A 16,259-nucleotide genomic window follows, 5' to 3' on the forward strand; every position below is an offset into this window, starting at 1 on the left:
GAACCGGCTGATCAGCCAGATCGTGTCCTCCATTACTGCTTCTCTTCGTTTTGATGGTGCCCTCAATGTAGATCTGACAGAGTTCCAGACCAACTTGGTACCATATCCCCGAATCCACTTCCCTCTGGCCACCTACGCCCCCGTCATCTCTGCAGAGAAAGCTTATCACGAGCAGCTTTCAGTCGCTGAGATCACAAATGCCTGCTTTGAACCAGCAAACCAGTTGGTCAAGTGTGATCCTCGTCGAGGCAAGTACATGGCCTGCTGCCTTCTGTATCGTGGGGATGTGGTACCCAAAGATGTAAATGCTGCCATTGCCGCCATAAAAACCAAGCGCTCCATCCAGTTTGTAGATTGGTGCCCCACTGGTTTCAAGGTGGGCATCAACTACCAGCCTCCAACTGTAGTACCTGGTGGTGACCTGGCCAAGGTGCAGAGAGCCGTGTGCATGCTCAGCAACACCACTGCTATTGCAGAGGCCTGGGCTCGTCTGGATCACAAGTTTGACCTGATGTACGCCAAGCGCGCATTTGTTCACTGGTATGTGGGTGAAGGTATGGAGGAGGGGGAGTTCTCTGAGGCCAGGGAGGACATGGCAGCTCTGGAGAAGGATTATGAGGAGGTTGGAGCTGATAGTTTGGAGGAGGACGATGAGGGAGAAGAATACTAAACAGGATCGACAAAATATTGTAAATGGCTGCATGTTACAGAATTTAGTATCTTGCTAAGGATCCGTGTACGCAGCAGACGATGCCTAAAACGAAAGATGGTTTCAGTCCCTTGAATCGCACAAACTTGCCATGTCTTTAAATGAAGCGCAACAAAATATTGATTTAAACTTAATGAAAATTAACGTTCTATAACTTAAGCTGTAAGATGTTTAAACTGACTTAAAATATAATAAAGTGATTGCTAACTGTCAAACCCGTGTGTGTGTTTTTTTTTTTTTTTTTATAACCCATAATTCACACTTGTGTTTTATGGTTTTCAGCTCTTAATACAATACTCCACAATGGTTACTATGTCATGTTACATCTGCACTAACAGAGTGAAATTACTGAGATCTTAACAAAGAGGCAACAGGAGGAATTCATTTTGGAGGTGAACATGTTTGTAAACTATATGCATACTTGCTAAATTAAGCAAGACGCTACCAGATCTGCATCTCAATTTCTTATCTACTGTTCTTGCTGGATTTGAAATGTTTGAGAATCGGATATTTAGATGGGAGATAACACTTTGTTTTCTCAGTTTTGGACTGTCTGAGGTAAACTCTAGAATAAAAGGTTTTGTCATTACACAGAAGTACAGTAAAATTGTTTTTTAAACTGTTTAAAACATGAACTATTCGTTACTGACCATGCTTTTTTTTTGTCAAAAACAGGAAAAACTTACTGAGAATGGGTACATTTTATTTTTTAAGAGATCCCTTGGATTTCCTCTCTGTGCTATATTTCTGCTTTCCAAGAAGGAAGAAACAAATACTGAGCTTGGATTGTATGGTGGTGCAGCATGAAGACCCCGGTAGAAATCCTGACTGGGACCTTCTGTGTTTCTCCGGCTTACCCCCAAGGTCTAAAATGTCCAACCTCAGGCTTCGGAGCCACATTTGGCTCTTTTACCTCTTCATTGTGGCTCTCTAGTTAAAGGAAAATAGAACGTTTTTGATTTTAAAAAGTTACTTTCTGGTAAAAAGTAACTAGTAAAGTAAAAAAAAAGAGTAGAGTAAGCTGGCCCAAACTTTATTTAACTCATTCACAAACAGTAAGGCTGTGTCACTCAGACTCCTGACTACGGTAACATAATGCATAAGAGTTTGAATCTTGCAGCCTCAAAGTTCACCAAGATTGAACAAAAACATTTTGACAGATTTTTGAGTGCTGTTTACAGCAGAAAATCCATTTGAGGTCAGTGGGTACAACCAAAATTCTTACGTTGATGGACCAAATTATGAGGCAGATTTTGTTACTTCTAAACAATTTGAAGCATTTTAAATATGAATAATGATGTGACAAATACGGTAAGGGTCATTTAATAGGTTCTGATATAATGTTATTCAGATTTACACAATTCTGGCTGAGATTTACCACAAACTGTAAAAAAAAAAATTATTACCGGTACTTGCTACGTTGAGATGATCATATGTGGCATAGGTTGTCTTTTATTTTGAAAGGAAGATAATCAATTTCAAAAGTTATAAACTATTTCATAAAATGAAAAAAATGCTATTGTCTTTTTTATGTTTCAGTTTCATTTATGATAAAAAACAATGGTAATATAAATTTATTATAACAGTAACAATAACATAAATACAATGGTATGATGGTTTATCCCTGAGACACTGAAATGGATATAGCGGGTTAAGAAAATGAACAGGTGGATGATTCCAAACTTGTTTTTTAATCAGATTTTTGTTCTTGTTTTTACAAAATTCTCAATCGTTTTTCTGAAACAGCAAAATATGCAAAAAGATTAGAGGAGAACAAGTATAGAATTTGGTTGGTATTACTGGCATCTATGTTGCCATGGGAACCATAAAAGATGAAATGTAGCAACTACACTGTTTTCATCGTCTGATGCCTAATTATTTACTATCTGTTTCGGTTTAATAGAAGAATAAAAGCCTAATTGGTGTAACACATAGCCTTGATTATCATCCTACAGATCCATGTTTAACCAAAACAGGCTGTAGAAACTTATTTGTTGAATATCTGGTTTGAGTAGATGTTTTTTTTTCATGCCTTAGAAAATCATTTAACTGGGTAGACTTCGACTTAAAGCAACTAATTGTAAATATGGACTCCAACCCAAACTGCAATCATAAATTCTAATATTAACGTTTGCCTGGTTAAAGTGGTGATGACCCTATGAGTTTTATGTCATTTTGAGATTGTTAACATCTTCTTGCCTTAGTTCTGAAATGTTTGACATACTTTGCAGCATTTTCACAAATCAGGAGCCTGTAGTCTGCCTTCTATGCTCTCTAGTCAATTGAGATTACAAGAAAATGTTTTCTGGATCACATTAACACTAAATTAAAATGTTTTACTCACCTATGAGATTGTTGTCAACTTTTTGTTTGCGTGCTACAGCAGAAAAGCAACAACGGAAAATAAAAACACAACTGGAACAACTGTGAATTCCAAATTTCCATCCAACACTCAACACAATGCTCCACCTAGTGGCCAAAACAATGGATTACACCCTAATTTTGTCCACCTTAGTCCTCATTTCATATGCAGCTTTTAGGGGTGTTCTGATTCATTTTAACAACAATTTCATTCATATCATAGTTTGTGGTTGACAATCCAATACATACTTGATATTGGTTCATTTGAAACGATCAGTCAGTTGTTGCATCCCTTGCAGCTTCATATGTGAGGCTGGAATACATTTACTTACTAAATACCACGCTATAAACAAGATACTGGTACATGAAATATACACAGAGTCAAAGAGTATTTAGCTGGAGTTATTTTTTCTTCATAGACTTGTTTGATGAGGCGTTGCTGCAGAAGTGGAAGAGCAATCACACAGAGGACTGATAGGACCTGTTTGCATGTACAAAGATCATTTTATGTTTCCGGACAGACAAACTCCTTTTCATGCCAGAATCAGCTTCAGAAGTGCAATGCACCTTCACACGCAGCAGTTCAAGCCAAAACTTGATCTTACTGATCAATCCATAAAGCAAGAAACATAGATTTTTGTTTACAAACTAAAACTAAGCTCCTAAGCTGTTTTTATTCATTGATCCTAAATTTAAAATAATGTTCGGAACAACTTTTCCCATTCCCTTTCTTGTCTTAAGCCCTAATTATATTATTAAAACTTCCTTCAAATATAATATTTCCAGTGCCAACAAACTTCAGATTTATTCTTTTAATCGAACACAAGCTCTAACCCTGACTTAAAAACAAGGCTGCATATTGTCCTCTGTGTTCCCGTGAATATTTCTCCCTCCGATAACATCTCCCCGCGGGGGCAAATCAACACAGATAACCCTCAGTGTGTGCTCTGATTTCACAGTCAGAACTCACCATGATCCTGCTGGGCCGCATGCTGTGCCTTCCCTCTCCAGCCACCGTGCAGGAGCTGTTCTCTGTGGCTCGCGATGCCAGCATCCTTCCTGACATCTCCCTGGATCCCGTCCTCACCTCCTTCCTGTCGCTGGATTCCAGCGCTGCGCTGCAGCATCACTTTGACTTCTTACAGAGGGGCATGAGCCCACAGCAGCAGACGGCGTTCAATCTCAACCTGACTGCTGCCGTGGGGGGCAGCAGGGTCACTTATGGAGGAGTAGGGGTTGTTGCTTTGGCGCTCTCCATGCTTTTTGATGTGGTTGCACAGCAAGTAGGTGAAATAATTTCCAAAATTTGGAAAACTCGTTTAAAAGCAATTGTATTGATCTTGTTCCCGTCAGGTCAGAGCACAGCAACCAGCTCATCTAACAACTCAGAGATCCAAAGCTAAGAAATGTTTGGGAATCAGCACGTCTTCCAGGATCGGCTTGATAATCCACAGATACCTCAGCGTCATCCCTGGCATCGCCAACAATCAGGATGACATGGCCGAGACCACAGAGCTCTACGATGACTGGCTGAACCGAGAGCTGCTGGACCACTATGAGAGGATGATGAACAAGAAGAGGATGAGCACCGAATCCATGCAGCAGTGGCTGACAGGAGCTGCGTTTCATCTGCACATGAGGATCCACCAGGTCAGCCCTCACACACGAAAGGGTTCAAGTTCAGAGGAAGCCGGGAATTCTGTGTGTCTGCCTCATGATTGACACAGTCCACAAAAAGTGTGCCCCAACAAGTCAACAGAGGATTAGAAAAGAGAACGTTTGAGCTGGAACAGACACTCAGTTGCAGTTTTATCTTTTAAAAAATATACTCAGTATTGATAGATTAATTAAAAAAAAACATGAGTGTAGCAAAAGAGCTCCAGAGTAACAGAATAAAAAAGAAGTAATTGTACCAAAGAAGGACAGGATTTACACTATTTCTGTGTTTTTCATTTGAGATTGGATAAATCTGGGTAAAAACATAAATAAAAATGCTCAGAAGAGTTTGTTTTTTGTATTTCTATGCCTTGAGTGTTTTTTGATCTTCCATCTGACTGCTGATTTTCAACCAAAAATTTGTTTATTTGCTAAATCTTGCAAGATGTTTGTGAAAACCTTTTTAAAATATGTGAACAACTCTGTGATCTGAATGCACATTTGTTCCTCCAACAGATACGTCTTCAGTCTGTGCCTTTAGGATCAGCACAGTCATTCCGTTTGTCCTACAAGACCAGCTTAGGGCATCTGATAAAGAAGTACACATCCTACCTGCGCACAAACATCCAAGAAGTTGCACCTCCACAAACAAAAAAACCCTCAACCAAAGCAGACAGTAAAACTAAACCTACAAACTTGACCCACAGAACAACCACTTTGGATCTCTCCAATAGCCTCCATTGCAATGTTAGTCTGGTAACTGGAGCCGTTAACGATTCTAGAAGAATCAATGTGACGGAAAACAGAAGCTGTGAAACGGACAGCTTTGATAAAACCTTAAGAGACACAAATACTACTGAAGGAGCAGGGAACAGCCGGGAAACTTCTGCTGTTCATGACAGTCAGGAGGACAAGAACAGTCAGGGTCTGTTGATCATTGAGCCTCTAAGGAACATTAGTCACAGTGTGCGGCATCACCCGTGTGAGTCTCAAGCCATCCAGGAGGCTTTGGTGGTTCGTATCATGAATGCTCAGGACCTGGAGCGCAGCAGAAACTTTTTCCTTTCCCCTGAGAACGTCTTCCAGAGTCTGCTCAGACAGACGGACGACTTTGAGCTCAAAAAAGAATAATCTAAAGTCAATAATGGGCTTCATTCAAAGTGTTGCTGATCATTTATGTCTGATGAATGATGTAAACTTCCACCACTCTGCTGCAGTCAGGCAATGATTTGCAGGACATGACAGGATGCTTGTGTGGAGTATCTTCCTCCCTACTCTCCATTTCTGAATCCATTTCTGAATCTTCCTGGAGGTGGAAGGTGTATAATCAGCGTCCACATACCCAAAATGACCCTGCTAAAGGCCATGAATGAAGCTTGTAATGATATCACAGCAGAGTCCTCCAGAGGGTGGATTCTGTTCTCAAGAAGATACTTTCTTCAGTGCATTGATAGAGCTGATATTCGCTGTGATGTAGATGAAAATATGTTGCAGACGGAAGTCTCTAGTTGTCCATGATTGTTACCAACACTCTGTTTTATAGTATTTTCTTTTTCAAAAATACTTCGGAGAGATTTACTGAGCAAAAGTTTTGTTTTTTTCTTTCCATTTGCACAACGCTGTGAACGGTGGCAAATAAACAGTTTTGCAGTGTCTTTTTTTAAATTGAATTCTAGTTTTCAAAATGGCATGCATGATACATACTGTAAGGGTTTCTTCATGACATTGTCTCAATAAAACATGATGAAGTCTTCTGACTTGATTGTTCAAATAAGCTGGAGTCATAAATTGTTGTTTTGATTGACATAAAAAAACCTTCCTTTTGAAGCATAAACTACCAAGTTTGAGCTACTAACTTGCATTTTGAGAAAGTGACTCGCTTTTCCAGGTTATCTACCATATTTTGCTGTTTGCACCAATTTGTGAGAAATTAACAAAAACGATTGAGGAAAAACTGTACTTTTTATTGCATGACAGTGTCTCCTCTGAACTGCAGGGGGCGACATCACGCTTGAGAAAGTTAACTTAAAGCTGCAGAAGAAGGCCTTGCTAGCTCATTACGCACGCTTTTCCTCTGCGTACGTGCATATCGTCTTCGTTTCCGCAAAGTAACATGAGCTGGACAAGAAAAGCAAACTGCTAAGCATCATCCACGCAATATTTCCTTCCAGGTAGGTGCTGTGGATTTATTTTTTGCTATTTAAACATTTTTTTCTAACGTTGTGAAAAGTTTTAGCTAATGTTTAGCTAGCAGGATTTTCGGACGATGCTCTTAAAGTAACAGAAAGATGTCGTCGTGATGCTCAACTCATGGCAAATTTTGTATTTTCTTAAGAAAAAATAAATAACAGTGAACTTAAAGTTACCATCGTCGTTTTTAAATAAGCCATTTTGGTGTGTAAGCAGATGAATCCCTTTGAGTCCATGCTGATGCTAGCTAATGATGCTAACTCCACATAAAAGGGGCTTTGTTGTGAATTCCTGAAGGCGACTCTCGTTTCACGCTTAGGTTTCATTTCTCATGCAGCCATCATCGAAATATCCTTAATTTCTAGACATTGAAATGTTTGGTATTTAGATTTTTTTAAATCGTTCTCTCAAGTGTTAATTTCTCACAAAGCAGCTGTAGAAACCACACAATTTTTACGCTTGTTCTTGATCTTCTGAGTCAAGATCCAAATGCAGCCACATCAGTTTCCTGACCGAGCTACTCCCTGGAGATGCCACATGGTTAACGGAGTCAATGAAGTAGAAGTTTTACTATAATATTTAATGTGGTGAATTAAAACGTATTCTTATTTTTTTTAACAAATCTTTAAATTGTTTAATTTATTTGATTTGTGATAAAAGCCACGTGCCATACCTAGGAAAATTAAGCAGTTTAACATCAACCAACATAGGGGCTTTCAAGCAGCTTTTCAATAATAATAATTTAAAACATTTATGAGAAAAAACTTTTTTTTAAATAAAGTTGAACTTGGACTTGAATTGCCCATACCATATTTCTCTTAATTGTATTTAATTCTATTTGAAGCCCATGAGTCTACTACTTTGCCTTCACAAAAGTAAACAAATTAAAAAATTCTGCAGTGTCACATTTATGTACTGTATGAATTTATTTGTAGTATTTTTTTTAAAACCCCACCCCTCTTCCCCTCCCTGTTACTGAGAGCTCTCTGCTTAGGCGGAGCAGGAAGCTTGTGGCCCGCTCAACATATATTCTATGTCATATATATGATATTTTACAGTTAGCACTTATTAGTCTGGTCCTTTTTCACAACGATTTGAATAAAGAACACTCAGAAATGCAGTTTTTAAGCTTCCTTTTCTTTTACCTTTTTCCCCATAATCAGGAGATGTTAAACAACAAAAACACAATTTTCATTTTAGTTTAGTCATTGCTCATCTCATGTGGTTTATCTTCTGTAGAGACTTTTAACCTTGTGAGCCACCCCCACAACAGATTAGATTTAAACTTTGCATATTCACATTTCCCAGTGTACGCTTGGCTAAACAAAAGATAGGCTCTTTTATAATTATCCTTTTTAGAGGGCACATTTGAGCTAAAATGCTTTAAACTTGTGTTTTTACAGAACTGAACAAAATGGCAGACTCAGATTCTGACTCTGGTGGTGAATGGGAGAAAGGAAAATGTCAAAAATATTCGGTAAGTATGTCAACAAAAACAACAGAAGATCTAGGGTATTTGATGAAAGACGACTTCTCTGCAGTTTCTGATTGCAATCAGAAAAATATTTTGGTCAACTACAAGATTTGCAATATTGTGTAAAGAAATTAAGGATACTTACTTGATCATATTTAAATATGAATTATGTCCTTTTAATTACATGCAAAGCCTAACCTGGCCTTGTTTCTTTTGTTTCTGGGTGTGGACTTGATCTGTTGAGTTAACCTTGAAATGTTTATGTTTTCTTGTAGAGATATACTCTGTTATGTTTAAGCTCAAACAAATTTAATATATATATATATATATATATATATATATATATATATATATATATATATATTATATGCATTATTGTAAACACAGCAGAATGACTAAAATCATTTTTTAATTGCTGTAATGTTAGTGACTTTTTTAAACAAACTCTGCACATAACATAAAGGGCACTCCTTTTTTTTTTAAACAAACCAGTTCTGTACACCGCTGTGATTATTTTTCAGGTAACATCCCTTTTTTAGTTGGAATCTCTTTAATTTTTTTACACATTTTATACATTTGTCAAACTGCATTTTAGCAGAAAAGTCTATTAGCGTTTAACAATACCAGTATGTTAGCTATCACTACATTATTACCTATTTTTATTTTGTCAAATATATTTTTATCCTCTGTTATTGATTTAAAAAGGGAAATATTCCGATAAGAGGGAAGTTGATAAACTATGCTGCTGTTGCATCTTAAGTAGTTTTGTTTTTTGTTCGTTTAGTTTTTTATTTAACTTTTATTGAATTTTACAATATCTTTTCTTTCAATGCAATGTCAAATAAATCTTTATACATGATTTTGCCTTTCTCTCATAACCACAAAAGTATTTGATCATTATTTTTTTATTTTTGATTCTCTAAATGTTTTTCTTTTTTTCCTTTCCTTTGATTTCTTAGGCCAGAGAATCAGTTGTCACCTTCCGTGTATCAGGTAAGAAGGTTTGCCAATTTCTCATGCATTTTCCGTTCGCATAATAGGATCTTTTTCAATACAGACGGACATAAAACGGGTTTGATGCCATAAAAAAATCAACTGAAATCTAAAAGCAGCAGATTTATTGAGTCTGTTTGGAAAGTCAACAGTTGATATTGTTTGAACAGCTGGTGTGAGTCTCAAATACAGAGGTTGTGTTAAACGGGAGCCTCTGAAAGTCGTTTCTCTGTACAATTTGGTTTTATTTCAGCCAAGAAATCAAGTTTACTTTTTACCTGTAAGGTTGTTGTTTAACAGAGCTGTTAATGTTTTTACCTTTTGGCACATTCTGCTAAGGGTCACTACACAACGCCACTGAACTGGACGAAAGGCGGTATTGATTTCATATCTGACATTAAATTTTCTAAGTTCCAATTAATTAAATTAAATTTAGGCCTTAAATCTAAACTGCTTAAGGTGAATATTGTTTTAACTCATCTGCATTTATTTTCTTTTTAAAGGTTTTATCTTTATTGTAACCATTTTTGCTAGTTTACTTGGTAGTAGTTGGAAGTTTCTGCTGAAGATGGTCTTCATATCTTTTAAAACTTTACCTTTAACATCAGAGTCTGTTAAAGTTTTGAACCAGGCTCATAAAGGCATAAACACAAATCATTCAGCTTATAAAAAAGCTCTTATAAGACAATGTTTTTTACAAAATTGTTCCTAAATTTTAAAATGAAGATCTTTTTGTTGGAAAGACTGTTGGAGTATAAATCTTCACATTCATTTGTTTCTTCTTTTTTGTTTTTTTCAGAGGAGGTTTTTGAAAACTGGCTGAAAATTCCCACCATGACCAAAAGAGAAGCGACACAACGAATGAAAGTTTGTTCCTTCTGGCTTCCCATACTGCTTCGGGGGGACGAGTCCATCACTGCATCATGGGCTGTAGAAATTGGGTTAATTAACTTAAAGTAAGCATACTTGTTGTCTGTAGCTTAAAAAACAGTAAATATTTTGTTACGAGTGCTTGTGTCTTCATAGGAGCACTGAGGACCTAAAGTTGAAACATCTGCGGAAGATAGAAATCGTGGAAAAAATCCTGTTTTACTTGGAGATAGGAACTGTAAGTTAATAATGAGGAACTTTTGTGTGACGCTTGTGTTTAGGTTTCTATGAAAGCGTCTGATGTTTTGGGAAATGTTACACTTTTCAGCAAGCAAATGTTAACTGTGTTCATGTTCTTCTTGTTCTCTGTTCTAGATGAAAAAAGAATCGACGCGTCACGTTCTTTCAATAAGCAACATGTTTAATCTGGTAAGAAAAAGCCATATAAACCTGTTTTACCGATGATTTGCTGCTCTTTTATCACAAAATGTATCTAAATTGTACTTTTTTTTTCTTTGAAATTAATAATTTACTAACGTCATCAGCGCCACACCCAATAACCTTGGTTCCTTTAAGTGCTTTTCTGTAGAAACTACCTTGCATAAGCCACATAAATTGTTCACCAAGATGAAGTGCTTTCATGTTTATGTAACAAACACTAATAACTTATATTCAAGGAATGTGGTAAACCATTCAAAAGTTGCACATAATTTATTTGAGGGCTTGAAATCTGGCATCTGAACTGGATTACATGTAAAATCTGATTTTTTTTTTTTTTTTTAATGACCTCTTTAAAGTTGTGAAATTCTTGGGTTTTGTAAATGTGACTGATACTGTAAAGAACCAAATCCTTTTCTTTTTTGCAAACTGTAAATATGTATTAAGATCTTCCTTTATTTCATTATCAATTCAAAAATAAAAGTGATTTGACTGATATGTGCAATACAATCTAAAAATATATATATTTTCAGCATTATAACGGGATCCTTTTAAATTCATTACATTTTTACATTTGATCAGATTAAATTAGGGTTTTTTGTCTTTGATTTTTATTGTTTTTAATTAATCAGAAATCTAAACCTAAATTTACCCTTTGACGGTATATTGCTGCTAAACTGCTGACCAGACTCAATTTGGATTTGGGATCAATTCTTTTCAAGTTTATTGTATATTTTTTCTAATTTCTTACTTTCTTTCTTTACTTTTTTCCTTTCATGATGCATTTCATGAATTCAACTTTCATTTTGAAACAATTTTAGTATGGCCATGAAAACCGTTTTCACATCACTGCAGATTTTAAATGGATCAAATGTGGAACTTAATTTGTATCTTTAATTTTTATATTAAAAAATAACTAAACCCATAGTTTTGTTTGCAAAACATAAAGGTGATTCATCATTAAAAAAGCAGTATTCTTTGATACAAACAATAGAATTTTATTTTTAAATATTTTCATAATGTACATTAAGTTGATTTCAACATTTGAATTGTATGTCATGCTTTTGTGTCTCTAAACTGTTTTCATTTTCTTTTTTACGGAATTCAGATTATTTGATTGGAAAAATAACAGAAAAAAATCAAGCGTTAAAGTTTATTATATTTATTCTGCTTTATAAAAAATGTAAAACAAGTTTATTATATTTATTCTGCTTTATAAAAAATGTAAAACATAGGGAAGTGAAAGAGGAACGAAGCAGAAGGTAAATGTTAAGTCATATCAGGTATCACACCTGTGTGTATAAATTAATTCTCCTTCATCCTCTGGGAAAGCAGTGAACTGCAGTTACTGCATTCATGAATAGTTTGGTGGTTCGATTTCCCACAATCCATTGCTGAATGTGTTTAGTGGGGAGTATTTGATGTGACAACCTCAGTTTCAGGGCAAACACTCCACTTTATCTTTGCTGTGAAAGGATCCAGCTAATCCAGGAAGCTCAGCAATGTTAAAGATGCAGATCAAGCTTTTTTTTTTTTTTTTTTTTAAGGATGTTTGTGCAGCACAGCATAGTTGATTTGTCAGTGACTGCATTAAAAAGTGAACAAACGATAGTGATTTTTTTATTTTTTTTTTTTCCGGCAGCATTCTTCAGAGGTGTATGAAAATGCGTTGCGCTGGTTAGAAATGGCGGGAGATTGCAAAATCCGCGAGCACCTGAAGGAACTCGGCAGCTCACACACCTGCTTCACAGCCCTTCACTTTATCTTCACACAGTGTAAGACATCACAATAAACTCGTTTGTTATTCATTTTTTATATTAAAGTAGTAACAGGAATTTCTTTCTTTTTCAGTTGCCAAGTTTATTCAAGAACTGGGAGGACACTTTGAGCGGACGCTGGCGACGCTGCTGGCTCGCCCCAGTGACGTTATCGTCGAGGTAATATGACCTGCAAGCTGACTGATCACTGACATCCCCCCTTTGAATTTTTCAGAAGCCATTGATTGCTTCACTTTATTGACCTTTTATATTGACAGCAGGAGCAGAAACGTGCTCGTTCTTCATTACCTAAATATCTTGATTTTTAGATTAAAAATGTGGTTTAAATCTGCTCATAAAGGACTTCCGTCTTTTGTATTACACGTCAATCAGTGCAGACATTAAATGTAGCACATTCATTAACTATAAGTTTCAGATTTGGTATAGATAATAATAATTAAACTTTAATCACACCAGTAGATCAAATGTTTGATTCTAAAAATGTAAAATCTAATGTCCAAGTCTTAATGTTGAGTTATGGCATCTGGACTTAAAATCTTAACCTGCCCTGCCACACTGGAATGAATTATGTTTATAATCCATATTGTTTTTTATTTCCAACATTTTGGTGTTTCCCTTAGATGGTGCATCACAAATAGACTAACTTGTATTTAGGTGCAGAAAGTTATTTTTTCTATTTATTTTGTGGAAGATCTGTTGTTTTTCTCTTATTCATGTCTTTTTCCATGTCAGTCATATTTCTGATCATTTCAACATGTTTTTCTAAGTGTGTGTTTTTCCCTGAAAGACATCAACCAATGATGTGATTGGCACTAAATTAGGAACAAAACCCACATTTTTTTTTCTTTTTAATTTTAATTTCATTTTGTCTCTTTCTCACACGAGACTCTTCAAATATCTGATCTGGTCCATTTAAGTTTTAGAACCCTTTGTGGCCCACAAGTCAAAAAGTTTGCCCACCCTTGTTCTAGATCAATAAAATTTAGCCCTCCGAGCTAAGAGTGATGGGGAAAAATATTGTCTTCAAATTCGGATGGAAGTTACTACCACTTTGACATTATTAGTAGTTGCTGGTCTTCTATGTTGACGAGTAGTTGGCGATGCTCGAAAAATGCTTAACAATATAGCGGCTGGATAGCTCGGTTGGCTAGAGGAGGATTGCCGTGCAGGAAGGCTTCCCAGGGCGCAATGAGACAAATGCAGTTTGGCAAGACCGTTTGTGCTGCTGCCCTTTCTGAAAATCCAAGGTTGTGTCAGGAAAGGGGATCTGACATAAACCCCTCTGCCAAACTGCCTGTCCAGATCAGTGAAAGCTGATTCGCTGTCTGACGGGACAAGCTGGAAGATGAACATCGGTTTTATGACGTTAAAGTCATACAAAAACTCAACACTTTTAATTTATCACATGCACGAACAATTTCGGACTCCACTGCAGCTTTAAATGCCCCTACGATTGGAGCGAGTGGAAGTAGCAAGAGCTAAAATTAAGAAATAAATGATAAAAAAAAGGAAGTGGGAAGAGCGGTAGGAAAGCAATTTGACCTTTAAGTCCAGCTCCTATAACTCAACTTCAAGACGTCGCCTCGATGAATGAGAACCTTCACTGACACTATGTCCTGAACTTTTGGTGCAGATCAACCCCGCCCCCACTTCCCCTCCTCGTTGCTGAGACGCCAAAGCAGGGAGCTTTAGGCCCGCCCAGCATGTTTTCTCCATCACAAATAAACTCTTTTTCAAACTGCATTTTCTTTGTCTGCTCCTAAATCCTAACAATTGGAATAAATATTCAGAAATGCAATTTTAAGCTTAATTTTCTCTCTATTTGTCCTCCATTGTTGGAAACATGCCACAATAACATGTTTAAAGCACTTTTTTTCATTCAACTGTCTTTGAATGATTATATCTGAAATTTAAAAATGGTTTTCCAGTTCTGTTCTTCTTCCAGGAGAAAAAAATGCACTTTTTTTATCTTGTGTGTTCTTGTTTCAGAAATGTGAAGAAATGAAGAAGAAAGGAAACGAGAACTTTCAAAAACATAACTATGAAGCTGCGCTTGAGTTCTACTCCAAAGCCCTCACATTTTAGTGAGTAACAATTGTTATGACACTTAAAAAGCATTTGCCTTGTACAAGTATAATATTAGTGTGTTGAATAGGGTTCTGATGGGACCACTAACTCGGCTCTTCCTTGACGGATTTGATGGATTGGGGTGTGTCTAACCTCCAATTCACACAAAAGCAATAGTGGTGTTTCATAATGTTATAAATTATACTGCTGAGGTCTCAACATCTATCAACAGTGGCATCATGGAGTTTAGTTTGGAGGTGTAAACCAGCTTGGTAAATAAAGTTTGAGACCCCTGACTTGAAACATTTCTAAGTCATCTTTTCTCATCAATTTGGATACACTTATTTTTCTTTCATTTGGATGTAGCATTGAACATTGAATGTGTAGCTAACAGTATTTTATTTTCTCTCCAGCCCTGCCAACCACATCATTTATGGAAACAGAGCCCTGTGCTACATTCGCTGTCAGAAGTACCTGTAAGTATTTTCTCTGAAACACATCAGTGTTTTGTGGAGGGATTTTTTTTGGCTGTGAATTCCTTAAGTGTTTTCAGTATTTTGTGGTTATTTCAATCAAATGCATAAATTAATAAAAGGCGGTGAGCTGATGCAGGAAGTGACGCGTTATCATGTTTGCCGTCTGGATTTTCCTGCACATTGGAAGTAAATGCACCATACTTGAGCTTAACAACTCTTTAACCCTTCTTTAACCTTATGCAGGACCAACAAATCCCCTTTTTATTAAACTAAAACTATTGAAATTAGTAGACTTGATTGATTTCAAAATAATTAAATTCATGTTCAGTTAAAAATAAACAATTGCTGGAATGTATCCAAAAGCTCTCCCAGTTTAGGAAAAATAAAAACACTTTAAGGGGAACAAACATTTATGTCAACCACCTGTAAAAACAAAACTATCAAAATTCCACAAATGTAAAAAAACCCCACAATTTTGCAATTATGAGTTAATTAAATCATAATTATGTGAATGAATGCAAACAAACTCATGCGATGAGTCATTAAAAAAAACATTTGCAAATCCAGTTTGTGCAATTTCATAGTTGATGAAAACACAGTTGTGGTCATGTTGGAAACATTTTTTTACTTACTTTTTTTTGTTTGCAGAAAAGCAGTTTGTGATGGAAAACGAGCCATTCTTATTGAACCTCGCTGGGCAAAGGTAAAAAGAATAGTTTGGAGTTGAAAGCTTTGAATGACAATTAACAATTCCATGTCGCCTCATCCTGCATTCAATGCTTCATTGCTGTGTGGGTTGTTCTGTTGCAGCAAACTATTGAAACGCACTCCGATCATCTTTTGATCCATTTTCAAAGCGTTCCCAGTTATCTTTTCATTATGATCATGCCATTTTTAGTCAAAATGACAAACGCGTCGTTTTCTGGGACATAGTCTCTGCAGAGCGGCTTGAGTTCATTAAGAATTGACCTCTCAGTTGTGGGCGGGACCTTCTCCTCCTTGTGGTGGAGCAGAGTGTGGAGCTTGTGGCCCGCCAGCCTATTTTCAACGTCACAAATAAGCTCTTTCAAACAGCATTTTTGTTGTCTGCTCCTGAATCACAACAGCTTGAATGAAGAAATACTGGAAGTTTGATATTTATTTTCTTAATTTATGCTCTCTAACATCAGAAAAATTCCTCACAAACATGTTAAAACAACAAATTTAGAATTTTTATTTGAGTGTGTCCTCAATGTTTATCTACCATT

The 16,259-nt window shown here is 36.4% G+C and overlaps 3 protein-coding genes across 3 annotated transcripts in view; all 3 read left to right on the forward strand.

Moving 5' to 3' along the window:
- The window catches only part of LOC112142558 (tubulin alpha-1C chain), a 2,336-nt gene extending 1,660 nt beyond the window's left edge, over window positions 1-676 (forward strand). The window contains exon 5 of the mRNA XM_024265999.2: window positions 1-676. Within this exon, the coding sequence (XP_024121767.2) occupies window positions 1-670 (670 nt within the window). The 3' untranslated portion in view covers window positions 671-676.
- A 3,340-nt stretch (window positions 677-4,016) lies between these two features.
- On the forward strand, window positions 4,017-5,923 carry LOC112141839. Its single transcript, XM_024265009.2, has 3 exons — window positions 4,017-4,353; window positions 4,424-4,720; window positions 5,243-5,923. Exons 1-3 carry the CDS (start codon window positions 4,042-4,044, stop codon window positions 5,855-5,857), a joined length of 1,224 nt encoding a protein of 407 aa, XP_024120777.1. The 5' UTR covers window positions 4,017-4,041; the 3' UTR covers window positions 5,858-5,923.
- Window positions 5,924-6,743: 820 nt separating this feature from the next.
- The window catches only part of ttc3 (tetratricopeptide repeat domain 3), a 28,159-nt gene continuing 18,643 nt past the window's right edge, over window positions 6,744-16,259 (forward strand). The window contains exons 1-11 of the mRNA XM_024266092.2: window positions 6,744-6,897; window positions 8,320-8,393; window positions 9,350-9,383; window positions 10,183-10,339; window positions 10,410-10,491; window positions 10,629-10,682; window positions 12,334-12,466; window positions 12,543-12,628; window positions 14,459-14,553; window positions 14,950-15,012; window positions 15,661-15,715. Of these exons, the coding sequence (XP_024121860.1) occupies window positions 8,331-8,393; window positions 9,350-9,383; window positions 10,183-10,339; window positions 10,410-10,491; window positions 10,629-10,682; window positions 12,334-12,466; window positions 12,543-12,628; window positions 14,459-14,553; window positions 14,950-15,012; window positions 15,661-15,715 (822 nt within the window). The 5' untranslated portion in view covers window positions 6,744-6,897; window positions 8,320-8,330. The remainder of the gene's footprint in view (window positions 6,898-8,319; window positions 8,394-9,349; window positions 9,384-10,182; window positions 10,340-10,409; window positions 10,492-10,628; window positions 10,683-12,333; window positions 12,467-12,542; window positions 12,629-14,458; window positions 14,554-14,949; window positions 15,013-15,660; window positions 15,716-16,259) is intronic.

This window comes from Oryzias melastigma, linkage group LG14, assembly GCF_002922805.2.
Source record: "Oryzias melastigma strain HK-1 linkage group LG14, ASM292280v2, whole genome shotgun sequence".
Lineage (NCBI taxonomy): Eukaryota > Metazoa > Chordata > Actinopteri > Beloniformes > Adrianichthyidae > Oryzias > Oryzias melastigma.

What these genes read in the sequence shown, in the direction of transcription:
- LOC112141839 (XM_024265009.2), top strand. Translation starts at nt 4,042, where the DNA reads ATGATCCTGCTGGGCCGCATGCTGTGCCTTCCCTCTCCAGCCACCGTG. An exon ending in TTGATGTGGTTGCACAGCAA is followed by an intron (nt 4,354 to 4,423) that starts GTAGGTGAAATA and finishes TGTTCCCGTCAG; the next exon opens with GTCAGAGCACAGCAACCAGC. An exon ending in TGCACATGAGGATCCACCAG is followed by an intron (nt 4,721 to 5,242) that starts GTCAGCCCTCAC and finishes TTCCTCCAACAG; the next exon opens with ATACGTCTTCAGTCTGTGCC.